The 12,330-nt window shown below is 45.5% G+C and overlaps 1 protein-coding gene across 1 annotated transcript in view; it reads left to right on the top strand.

The window, feature by feature from the left end:
- Positions 1-12,330, top strand: part of LOC309415049 (ankycorbin-like) — a gene marked incomplete at both ends in the record, with an annotated part of 149,040 nt that overhangs the window by 111,380 nt on the left and 25,330 nt on the right. Inside the window, one exon of the mRNA XM_082012440.1 lies at positions 376-482. Coding sequence (XP_081868566.1) covers positions 376-482 — 107 coding nt within the window. The remainder of the gene's footprint in view (positions 1-375; positions 483-12,330) is intronic.

Below are 12,330 nucleotides of genomic sequence, written 5' to 3'. Positions count from 1 at the left end.
TCCAACTAAGTTATTCTGTGATTATGTGAAATGTTGTATTTTTGCCTTGTAGTTAGTTAAAATTATCATTTTTGTTGTGGAGCTATGTAAAGGTATTGTGTAGTTCCAAAATCATCATGTTACAGCATTAAGCAAACAGCAAAGGGAGTACAGACAGCAAAAAGAATGCTAATGTTTTGCATCCCCTGTGGTCAAAGTAGTAATTAAACTGAGCTACATTCATGGTACATGAGAAAAATGTAATGATAGCACCTTGTTTGTGCTATGTAGAAGGAAAGTTTGTAGCTGACCTTTAAATCTCAGAGTGATATTTGTAAGTGGATTGATTATTGTTTATATTTGTTTGTTTGTTTGTTTTTTAAAATGCATTCGTAGGATGGGAACATACCTCTGCTGCTTGCAGTACAAAATGGTCATACGGAAGTCTGCAAATACCTTCTGGATCATGGAGCAGACATCAACACCAGGGATAAAAATGGAAGGTACAGCAGGTTAACATGTTAATTCTTCCCCAAAGCTGACTATCAAATGAAGCTCTCTTCACAAATCCTTCCTAAAATAGTTGTTGTTATGTGAAATAATGCCTCCTTTACTAGACAGCATATCCTGATTGTTGAGAAGACTTACAGAATTCTGCCTGAAGGGAAAGGTGAAACAGAAACTATGCAACTATAAAACTAGATGTGCCTGCAAGATTTTTTTTTCCTTGGGCTACCAGAGCAGTAAATCCCATTTTTAATTCCTACAAGGATCTGATTGATAGCACTTACCAACACATGACTTGATATGTGCCCCAGTTTTAAATGCTGCTCTGTTCTTGGCATGAGTTAGTTTAAACTTAAATCCTAAAACTGTTACTTGGGAGTGACATCCATGGAGGGTTCTTTTTTCTACCATAATGCAATATGGTAGAAAATACAGTAAAGCTATACAGCGGAGATGCTATCATCTTAGAAGGTGCCATTTAAGAGATTTGTTGCATTAATAGCTATCTATCTAGTGTGTCAGAAAACTGTTTTTGAAAAGCAACATCCTTATCAGGAAAAAATCACTTGTTTTGATGATAATGATGAAGTTCAAGAGTCTTTGAAAATTATGGACTGTTTTATAAACAGTTGGTTAAACTGTGAAGGTAAAGCAGTGTCGTGGTTTAGCCCCAGCTGGCAACTAAGCACCATGCAGCCACTCGCTCACTCCCCAACAGTGGGATGGGGGAGAGATTCGGAAAAGTGAGGAAATTCATGGTTTGAGATAAAGACAGTTAATAAGTAAAGCAAAAGCCGCGCACACAAGCAGAGCAAAACAAGGAATTAATTCACTACTAAATGGCTAAACCATGACATCCCCGTGGGCAGGCAGGTGTTCAGCCATCTCCAGGGAAGCAGGGCTCCATCACGTGTAACGGTTTCTTGGGAAGACAGATGCCATAACTCCGAATGTCCCTCTCCTCCTTCCTTCTTCTCCATACCAGCTTTATATACTGAGCATGACGTCGTATGGTATGGAATATCTCTTTGGCCAGTCTGGGTCAGCTGTCCTGGCTGTGTCCCCTCCCAGCTTCCCGTACACCCCCAGCCTTCTCGCTAGCAGGCCAGCACGTGAAGCTGGGCTGTCCTTGACTACTTAGCAACAACTCAAAACATCAGCATGTTATCAACATTTTCTCATCCCAAATCCAAAACACAGCCTCACACTAGCTTTTGTGAAGAAAATTAACTCTACCCTGGCTGAAACCAGGACATTATCCACCCCTTATTCCATACCATTTGCGTTATGCTCAGGTACCACGCTATCCAATACAACCTCATTAACCACCACCCCTCTTCCCATCCTTTAATATAATACACAGATTATCATCCCCTTAGTCCATAGACCATCCCTGTAAAATGTCTGTGAAATGTTCACAAATGTCCATGAAATGTCCATTGAGTTCATTTGGTCCATGACTTTGGGCTCCATCTCTTATGTTGGTTGCTCAGGACAGGCGAGGTGGGGTGCTGCATGGAGTTACTGGGCACCAAAGCCAGCTCAGGTCAGGTCACTGCTGCACTTGCACTGCTTCTTGTAAGGCTTGTCCTCCATTCGTTCAGGTGTTTCCTGCTATAGTAGTTCCTATAACATGCAACTCAAATCATGGGTTGCAACAGTTTAAAGGTACTTCCATTACAGTCTCCACCCCTGGGCCCTTTGGACTGGACCATGGGGTTTAACATTGCCATGAACTCCTCCCCTTGCCCCTGCTCCAGCTTGGACTTATCCACAGACTGCAGTCCCTTCCATGAGCCACAGTCTCTCCAGGGGTATATCTGCTGTGGCATAGACTTATCCACAGTTGCAGTCACTTTGAGGTGCACCTGCTCCAAAATGGCTGCCTCCACAGGCCACACTACCTCCAGAGATAAATCTGCTCCAGCGTGGCCTTACCCATAGTTCCAGTACCTCCAGGAATGTGCCTGCACTGTCGAGGGCTTCTCCATGGCCACACACTTTGAGTGACCTCATGCACAACCACTGATGCTTCAAGGTGCACCTGCTGCAACATGGACTTATCCACAGCCACAGATGCTTCAAGATGTACCTTCTCCAGCATGGACTTATCCGTGTGCCACAATCCCATCAGAGGTATACCTGCTGCGGCACAGACACAACCATGGCCACAGATGCTTCGAGATATACCTGTTCTGGCATGGGCTTATGCACGGCCACAGACTCTTCGGGGTGTCCTGCTCCCACATGGACACATCCACAGGTCACAGTCCCTTCGACTTGAGTTCACAGTGGAGTTCCAGCCTGTCCAGTACAGCAGCACAGAAAAAACAGCAATTCCCTGGGCATCTGCCAGCCCAGGCGCATCGCCATTGCTGTTATCAAAATGTTCCCAGGCACAGCAGAGTCAGACGATCAGCAGTACAGTAGCACGGCAAGCAGCGAAAGCAAAAAGGATGGGAAGGGTGGTGGTGGTTAATGAGGTTGTATTGGATAGCGTGGTACCTGAGCATAACATAAATGGGATGGAATAAGGGGTGGATAATGTCCTGGTTTCAGCCAGGGTAGAGTTAATTTTCTTCATAGAAGCTAGCGTGAGGCTATGTTTTGAATTTGGGATGAGAAAATGTTGATAACATGCTGATGTTTTGAGTTGTTGCTAAGTAGTCAAGGACAGTCCAGCTTCTCGTGCTGGCCTGCTAGCGAGAAGGCTGGGTGTGTACGGGAAGCTGGGAGGGGACACAGCCAGGACAGCTTACCCAGACTGGCCAAAGAGATATTCCCTACCATACGACGTCATGCTCAGTATATAAAGCTGGGACAAAGAAGAAGGAAGGGTTGCAGGGACATTTGGAGTGATGGCGTCTGTCTTCCCAAGAAACCATTACACGTGATTGAGCCCTGCTTCCCTGGAGATGGCTGAACACCTGCCTGCCCATGGGGAGTGGTGAATGGATTCCTTGTTTTGCTTTGCTTGCGTGCGTGGCTTTTGCTTTGCTTATTAAACTGTCTTTATCTCAACCCACGAGTTTTCTCACTTTTACTCTTCCGATTCTCTCCCCCATTCCACCATGGGGGAGTGAGCGAGCAGCTGCATGGTGCTTAGTTGCCGGCTGGGGCTAAACCATGACAACCTGATAGCAATCTTGATTATTGTATGTGAAACAATGCCCATATTGTTCTTTGGCAACACCTGGGAGGATAAGACCTAACTTGTTTTTTATCACCCTGAATTTTATTAGTGCACTGTTTTTTTTAAGTTGTCTGAAGAAAACCCCTTCGTCATCTTAGTGGGTTTGAATGGCCTCATCGGTACTTTGAATCTGAGGTGCTCCCCACTGGGACCTCTGCCTTCCCCTCACTCACTCTACTGTTTAATCAACAGACAGCATTAAGAGTTTCTAGTTTAATTTGGTGAAGGTGTTTCTGTCATAGATAGTACAGGCTTGCATTTTTTACTTTTCTTTTTTAAGAAAGTACTGTGTGTAGAAGCAAGGAAAATGACATAACATGGAATATACCATTTTACTTCTCGCTTTCCTTCTGGTAAGGAGAGTGACTACTCTTGCATCTCCTGTTCACGGAAGTAGTTAAATTTTTACTGAAAAAGAGAAGCCTTATTGGGAAAGGAAGGGGAGAACCTTTGAAAAAGGCATGTTATATTGGGTTTGTGTGGCAAGGTTTTGGTAGCAGGGGGGCTACAGGAGTAGCCCCTGTAGGGGGAATGGAGGGATGGAACACCTTTCCTATGAGGACAGGCTGAGAGAGTTGGGGTTGTTCAGCCTGGAGAAGAGAAGGCTCCGGGGAGACCTTATTGCAGCCTTTCAGTACTTAAAGGGGGCTTCTAAGAAAGATGGGGACAGACATTTTAGCAGGGCCTGTTGCAATAGGACAAGGGGTAATGGTTTTAAATTAAAAGAGGGTAGATTCAGACTAGACATAAGAAAGAAATTTTTCACAGTGAGGGTGGTGAAACACTGGAACAGGTTGCCCAGAGAGGTAGTAGATGCCCCATCCCTGGAAACATTCAAGGTCAGGTTGGACAGAGCTCTGAGCAACCTGATCTAGTTGAAGATGTCCCTGCTCATCATAGGGGGGTTGGACTAGATGACCTTTAATGGTCCCTTCCAACCCGCAGATTCTATGATTCTATGAGGTTCGCACAGGCCCACGTCTCTAGCCTGTCAAGGTCCCTCTGGATGGCATCACTTCCCTCCAGCATGTCGACCAACACCACTTAGCTTGGTGTCATCCACAAAGTTGCTGAGGGTGCACTCAATTCCACTGTCCATGTCCCCAACAAAAATGTTAAATAGTACTGGTCCCAATACGGACACCTGAGGGACCCCACTCGTCACTGGTCTCCACTTGGACATCGAGCCATTGACCGCACTCTTTGAGTGCAATCATCCAGCCAATTCCTTATCCACCGAGTGGTCCACCCATCAAATCCATGTATCTCCAATTTAGAGACAAGGATGTTGTGCAGGACAGTATCAAATGCTTTGCACAAGTCCAGGTAGATGACGTCAGTCGCTCTTCCCTTATCCATCAATTCTGTAACCCCATCGTAGAAGGCCACCAAATTTGTCAGGCACAATTTGGCTGTCACCAGTCACCTCTCTGTTCTCCATGTGCCTTAGCATAGTTTCCAAGAGGACCTGCCTCATGTTCTTGCTGGGCACAGAGGTGAGACTGACCAGCCTGTAGTTCCCTGGGTCTTCCTTTTTTCCCTTTTTAAAAATGGGGATTATGTTCCCCCTTTTCCTGTCACTGTGAACTTCACCAGTTTGCCATGACTTTTCAGATATGATGGATAGTGGCTTAGAAACTTCATCTGCCCGTTCCCTCAGGACCCTTGGATGCATCTCATCAGGTCCCATGGAGTTGTGCACATTCCAGTTCCTTATATGGTCTTGATCCTGATCTTCTCCTATGGTGGGTGGTACTTCATTCTCCTAGTCCTTGCCTTTGGATTCTGTGAATGGGGTGGCATGGCTAGAGCACTTGCCAGTGAAGGTTGAGGCAAAAAAGATGAGTACCTCAGCCTTCTCCATGTCAGTTGTAACCAGGTCTCCCGTTTCACTCATCAGGGGGGTACAGTTTCTTTCATCTTCCTTTGTTGTCCTATATACCTGAAGAAACCTTTCTTGTTATATTTTATGTCACTAGCCAAGTTCAGCTCCAGCTGTGCCTTGACATTCCTGATCCCCTCCCTGTATAGGGCCATATGCCTATAATCTCCCCAGGATGTATAGCCCTGCCTCCACTGCCTATGCATTTTGGTTTTGCGTTTTAGTTTGGCTAAGAGGTCTTGACTTAGCCAAGCTGGCCTCCTGCCTCCCCTGCCCAACTTCTTGCATGTAGGGATTGGGAGCTCTTGCACCCTAAGAAAATTGTCCTTAAGTATCTCCCAGCTCTCATTTGCTCCTTTGCCTCTGAGGGCAGTTTCCCAAGGGATCCCACGAACTAGCACCCTAAACAGCTGAAAGTTTGCCTTTCTGAGGTTTAGGGTCTTGACTCTAATTTTTACCCATCTTGTACCCCTCAAGTTTGAGAATTCCACCAGGGCATGATCACTGCAGCCCAGTTGTCGTGGTTTAGCTCCAGCCAGCAATTAAGCACCAGGCAGCCGCTCGCTCACTCACCCATGGTGGGACGGGGGAGAGAATCAGAAGAGTAAAAGTGAGGAAACTCATGGTTTGAGATAAAGACAGTTTAATAAGTAAAGCAAAAGCCGCGCACGCAACCAAAGCAAAACAAGGAATTTGTTCACTACTCCCCATGGGCAGGCAGGTGTTCAGCCATCTCCAGGGAAGCAGGGCTCCGTCACGCGTAATGGTTTCTTGGGAAGACAGACGCCATAACTCCGAGCATCCCTCCACCCCTTCCTTCTTCTTTGTCCCAGCTTTATATACTGAGCATGACGTTATATGGTATGGAATATCTCTTTGGCCAGCCTGGGTCAGCTGTCCCAGCTGTGTCCCCTCCCAGCTTCCCGTGCACCCCCAGCCTGCTCGCTGCAGGCCAGCATGAGAAGCTGGACTGTCCTTGACTACTTAGCAACAACTCAAAACATCAGCACCTTATCAACATTTTCTCATCCCAAATCCAAAACATAGCCTCACGCTAGCTTCTGTGAAGAAAATTAACTCTACACTGGCTGAAACCAGGACACCAGTATACCTCCAGTCTTGACCTCTGTGGCGGGTTGACCTTGGCTTGATGCCAGGTGCCCACCAAAGCTGCTCTATCACTCCCCTTCTCAGCTGGACAAGGGAGAAAGTATAACGAGAAGCTTGTGGGTCAAGGTAAGGATAGGGAGAGATCATTCACGAATTACCATCCACAGGCAAACCAGATTTGTCTTGGGGAAATTAATTTAACTTATTGCCGATCAAAAAATGAGTAGGATACTGTCCCGGTTTCAGCCAGGATAGAGTTGGTTTTCTTCACAAAAGCTAGCGTGAGGCTATGTTTTGGATTTGGGGTGAGAAAATGTTGATAAGGTGCTGATGTTTTGAGCTGTTGCTAAGTAGTCAAGGACAGTCCAGCTTCTTGTGCTGGCCTGCTAGCAAGAAGGCTGGGGGTGCACGGGAAGCTGGGAGGGGACACAGCCGGGACAGCTGACCCAGGCTGGCCAGAGAGATATTCCCTACCATATAATGCCATGCCCAGGACATAAACTCGATTTAGCCAGGGGGCGGAAATCGCTGCTCGGGGACGGGCTATTGATCGCCGGGTGGTGAGCAATTGCTGTATTGGGCATCACTTGTTCTTGTACATTCCTTTGTCAGTATTATTATTATTGTTATCATTGTTGTTTCCTTCTCTCTTGCTGTCCTATTAAACTGTTTTTATCTCAACCCACAAGTTTTTTCCCAATTCTCTCCCCCGTCCCACTGGGAGAGGGGGGAGTGAGCGAGTGGCTGCGTGGTGCTTAGTTGCTGGCTGGGGCTAAACCACGACAGTCCTTTTTGGTGCCCAACGTGTGGCTCAAAGGGCTTGAGATAATAACAGTTGCAGGTCACGATATCAGTTTATTTGATTTGCATCATGCTCTCATCTTTGCCGTACATGTTAAAGATTGCTGTTGGTTTCTGCAGGCTGCTATACTCTGCAATAATTAGTAATGTCTTGCCTGGGAGATTTGTTTTTAGAACACTGACCTTGAGCTTAATGTGGTTTCCGAGCTCTGTACTAAAGCCGTTACTGTATTTCGGGTACTATCTTGTGGAGACAATTAGCAATTATACTTCTGCATAATAAAATGAGAACTAAAACCAAATCTTAAAACAGTTTCCCCCCACCCCTCCCTTCTTCCCAGGCTCAACTTTGCTCCTGATTTTCTACCTCTCCCCCCACAAGTGGCACAGGGTGACAGGGGATGGGGGTTGCAGTCAGTTTGTCACATGTCGTTTCTGCTGCTACTTCCTCCTCAAGGGAAGGACACACACTCTTCCCCTGCTCCAACATGGAGTCACTCTCATGGGAGACAGTTCTCCACAAACTTCTCTGCGGTGAAACGATCAAGCTCAGCCTCCAGCTCTGATCAGGACTGAGTGCTTTATTTTTCTTCTGCCTTTCTATTTATAAGATACAAATACGGATCTGGACTATGCAGTAGGGCAGGATGTTCCTTGTGCATTGTTTCTCACACAGACACGATCACATTCACACGCCAGATGGCTTTCCTATCTGGTCTGTTTACATTCTTTCCTTGGACAGCGTTCTGCCCTTGCCTCTCATCCACTCCCTATGCACTTTAGGAACATCCCGCTATACTGGTCTTAAATCCGAGTTATTTATTACTCTTCTTTGATCATCCAGCATGCAGGGACTTGTTGCCCTGCCGTTCCGACATCTCCCTCTTTTTTGTTTTGGAACATCGGGTTGGTGATGAGAGCAGCCAGGACCTCTGCTTCAGTCCGTCATAAATCTTTCATGACATTCCAGAAGATTTGGAGGACTATAAGAAAGAATAAAACAAAAAAGCCAACCAATTCCAATAAACACCCATATGCATAAATCCTGTTTCCAAACGGGGACGCAGCCCCTCCAAATGTATACCTATAAGATGCTAGCAACCCGGTATACGCCGACCTGCGTGCACATCTGCACGTCTTATAGACGGTCCCAAATCGATCGATCGTTACCAAATTTAGGATTTAAAGATGTCTTCTTGACGTGCGGAAAACAGACTCCACAATCTGTAAGATTGTAAAGTAGGTATGTTTATTCAGCGCTGGGCAGCACAGGGGGGTAGTCCCACCAAAAACCGTGCGCGCCCCAACGTGGCACTTACTTCGAATATATACAGCAAAGTGTTGCATATACATAAAGTTTCGCAATATGCCTATACATATGCATGACCTGTCCCCGCTTCGTATTGAAATGAGTTCCAAGACGTTATTTCCATGAACCCCTCCCATCTGCGCTTGCGCATTGCCTCCTAGTGGTGGTCGTCGGGGGTCGTGGGGATGAAGGTTGATGGTTCCTCTTCATCACCGCTGGTAACCTTTTGTCCCTGCGCAGACTCGGTTGTTCCTTGGTTCTTACTCAAACCGCAGGGTCGGTTTTAGCTAGTTTCTTGAGGCAAGTTCCTAATTCTTATCAGGGACTGTCCTTGTGAGGAGCCACAAACCTTCTTGCTCCTGTTAGTTTATCAGGAACTGTCTTTGTGAGGAACTACAGATCTCCTGCTTTAGTTACTTTACGCAATAGCTAACAAGATTTCAAACCTTATCGACTAATTAACTGCTAAGATTCCCTTAACCCCTTCTCTCATTCTTACCAGAGGGTCTTTGTCTGTTCCCGTGGTGATCTGACTGAGAACAGGAGTCTCTCCAGAAAAGATCTCCGGGGGTACCCAAGAGAGTCCCAGACTCATCGAGTCCTGCAGCTGAACAGAGGATGTCCCATCTGGGCCAAATGATTCACAAAAGTTAAAGAAATTTAAACTCAATAACATCAAAGTGTTATTAAGCAGACATCTTTATTACAGCGCTGGACGCATGGGGGATATCTCCTCCTAACATGCGTGCGCTGAAACAGAAGTTCATCCTTTATATACCTTAAAGACATGAATATTCACACATCTTCCAAGAAATCACCGCCTCCTTGCTTATCTACTACATTTACGTAATGCTGGCGTTGCAAAACTACACTACGCATGCACGGGGATCTCGGGTGGTCATCGGTGGTTGTTTGGGGAGGTAGCCCCCTACTCCTTTTTCCCTTTTATGGTCACAGGTCTCCTGAGGATAATTTCTTCTCCTTGGATGTTTGCCCCTTCTGTTGTCCAGCCAAGCGGTTCCTTCTTATCATCCCTGTTCGAGCATTCCTGCCAGTCTGTCTCTATGCTCAAGGTTAAGATATCTTCTCTGTTCTCTTTAATCTCCCAGTCCTTGCTCTCAACTTCTCTTCGTTTCAATCTTCATGAGGCCTGCTTTCCTCGTGATTAACTGTTTATACATAATTACGTTAGCACTGAGGCAAATACAGCCTAAGGACTATGAGAATAGGCCATTAAACATAATCACACAGTTATTAGGCTAAAGAAATCTATATAAAAATTAAACTAAACATCTAATCAATAACCTTCCAAAAAGTATATATATACTGAGAAATTGACCATAATTGTTTTAGATCCCCGTTTGATAATGGACTTAACCAAAGAAGAACCCACATGACCTTTATCTCAGAATTGTTAGCCACTATAGCCAGATATGCAAGGAATGTATTAATCGGTGTTGGTGCAGCCCCAGTGGCGGCCATCATGCTACTTGCGGTTTGATTCAGCCTCTTCATCTGCGGTATCGGATTTGTCTCTTGCTCGTTCCAGCTCATAAGGCTTCACGAATTTAGCCGGTAACCACTGTGTTCCTGTGGGTGAGAGAAAACAAGCATACCCCTTCCCCCACGTTATTAAGTCAACAGGTCCAAGCCAATTTGTGTTTTCTTGGGGTAGTTTATACCATACTTTAGGTCGTACTCCAAACAGAGTTTTTTGTTTATAATGTCTTTCTGCTGCGTTCGTATCTAATCGAGTAGCAAGGCGATTCAAAAAATTTAAAGTAAATGTTGCATTGTCTAATTGTTGTTGTGGAGGCATATTCCCCCTTTTTTGTTTTTTAAGCATGGCTTTCAAGGTGTGATGTGAGCGTTCTATGATGGCCTGCCCTGTGGGCGAATGCGGAACACCTGTAATGTGTTGTACATTCCATTGTTGAAGAAACAGTTTAGTGGAAGCTGCGCTATACCCGGGACCGTTATCAGTCTTAATCTGTTGGGGTACCCCCATCGTGGCAAAACAGCGAGTCCAATGACGGATAACATCACATGACTTTTCACCAGACAAGGCAGAGGCACACAGGAACCCTGAGAAAGTATCAACAGTAACATGGACATATTTAAATCTGCCAAAAGCCATGACATGAGTAACATCCGTCTGCCAGATGGCATTAGGTTCCAGGCCTCTAGGATTTGTGCCAAGAGGAATAATAGGCGTTAACTGTTGGCAATCGGGGCATGCCCGAACTATATTAAGAGCTTGTGACTTACAGAAAATGTTTTATGTAAAGCATCACTATTTTGATGAAAAAATTTATGCGAAGCAATGGCATGATCAAATTGTATGATAGCAGCTGCTAATGAATCAGCTTTATTATTTCCTGAAACAATAGGCCCAGGTAAAGTAGAGTGTGAGCGCACATGAGTAATGAATAATGGTGTTGAACAATTTTGTAACAATTTCTGTAGCTTCAAGAACATATCAAATAAGATCTGATTTGGGATTTCTTTGAGTAAGGCAAACGGAAGTTTTTGCACCATTTTGACTACATATTCAGAGTCAGAAACTAGATTCAGAGGTTCATTAGAAAAAAGTTCTAGGGCATGAGTGGCTGCACCTAACTCAACCAATTGGGTTGAACCATCCACAAAGATTACTGAATGGTGCCAGTCACCTGAAACTTGCCATACAACTGCTCCCTTTCCTGTCTTCTCTGACCCATCAGTGAACACTGTTCTAGCTTGGGCGTGGATTGTATGATTTGTTGTGGTCTCAAATCCAAATGTTGTAAAGCTTGAAAAAGTTTATTACTTGGTAGGCCAAAACGAATCTGATTTAAATAGTCCACTAAAGCTATTTGCAAAGTAACTGAATTTTGCTGAAAAAATGTAAAATCAGATTTGGTGAATGGCATATAGATAATATCGGGGTGTCCTGGTTTCAGCCAGGATAGAGCTGGTTTTCTTCACAGAAGCTAGTGTGAGACTGTGTTTTGGATTTGGGATGAGGAACTGTTGATAATGTGCTGATGTTTTGGGTTGTTGCTGAGCCGTCAAGGACAGTCCAGCTTCTTGTGCTGGCCTGCCAGCAAGCAGGCTGGGGGTGCACGGGGAGCTGGGAGGGGACACAGCTGGGACAGCTGACCCAGACTGGCCAAAGAGATATTCCCTACCATCCGACGTCATGCCCAGTACATAAACTGGAGTTGGCCGGGGGGCGGAAATCGCTGCTCGGGGATGGGCTGTCGATCACGGGGTGGTGAGCAATTGCTGTATTGGGCCTCACTTGTTCTTGTACATTCCTTTGTTGGTATTATCATTACTGTTCCCTTCTTTCTTTCTGTCCTATTAAACCGTGTTTATCTCAACCCACGAGGTTTTTCCTAATTCTCTCCCCCGTCCCACTGTGGGAGGGGGAGTGAGCGAGCGGCTGCGTGGTGCTTAGTTGCTGGCTGGGACTAAACCACGACAGTCCTTTTTGGCGCCCAACGTGGGGCCCGAGGCTTGAGATAATAACAGTTGCAGGTCACAATATCAGTTTATTTGATTTGC

Source organism: Phaethon aethereus, assembly GCF_964289735.1.
Source record: "Phaethon aethereus genome assembly, chromosome: W".
Lineage (NCBI taxonomy): Eukaryota > Metazoa > Chordata > Aves > Phaethontiformes > Phaethontidae > Phaethon > Phaethon aethereus.
The sequence above is the reverse complement of the archived record's forward strand: the minus strand, read 5'-3'. Positions and strand labels throughout refer to the sequence as shown.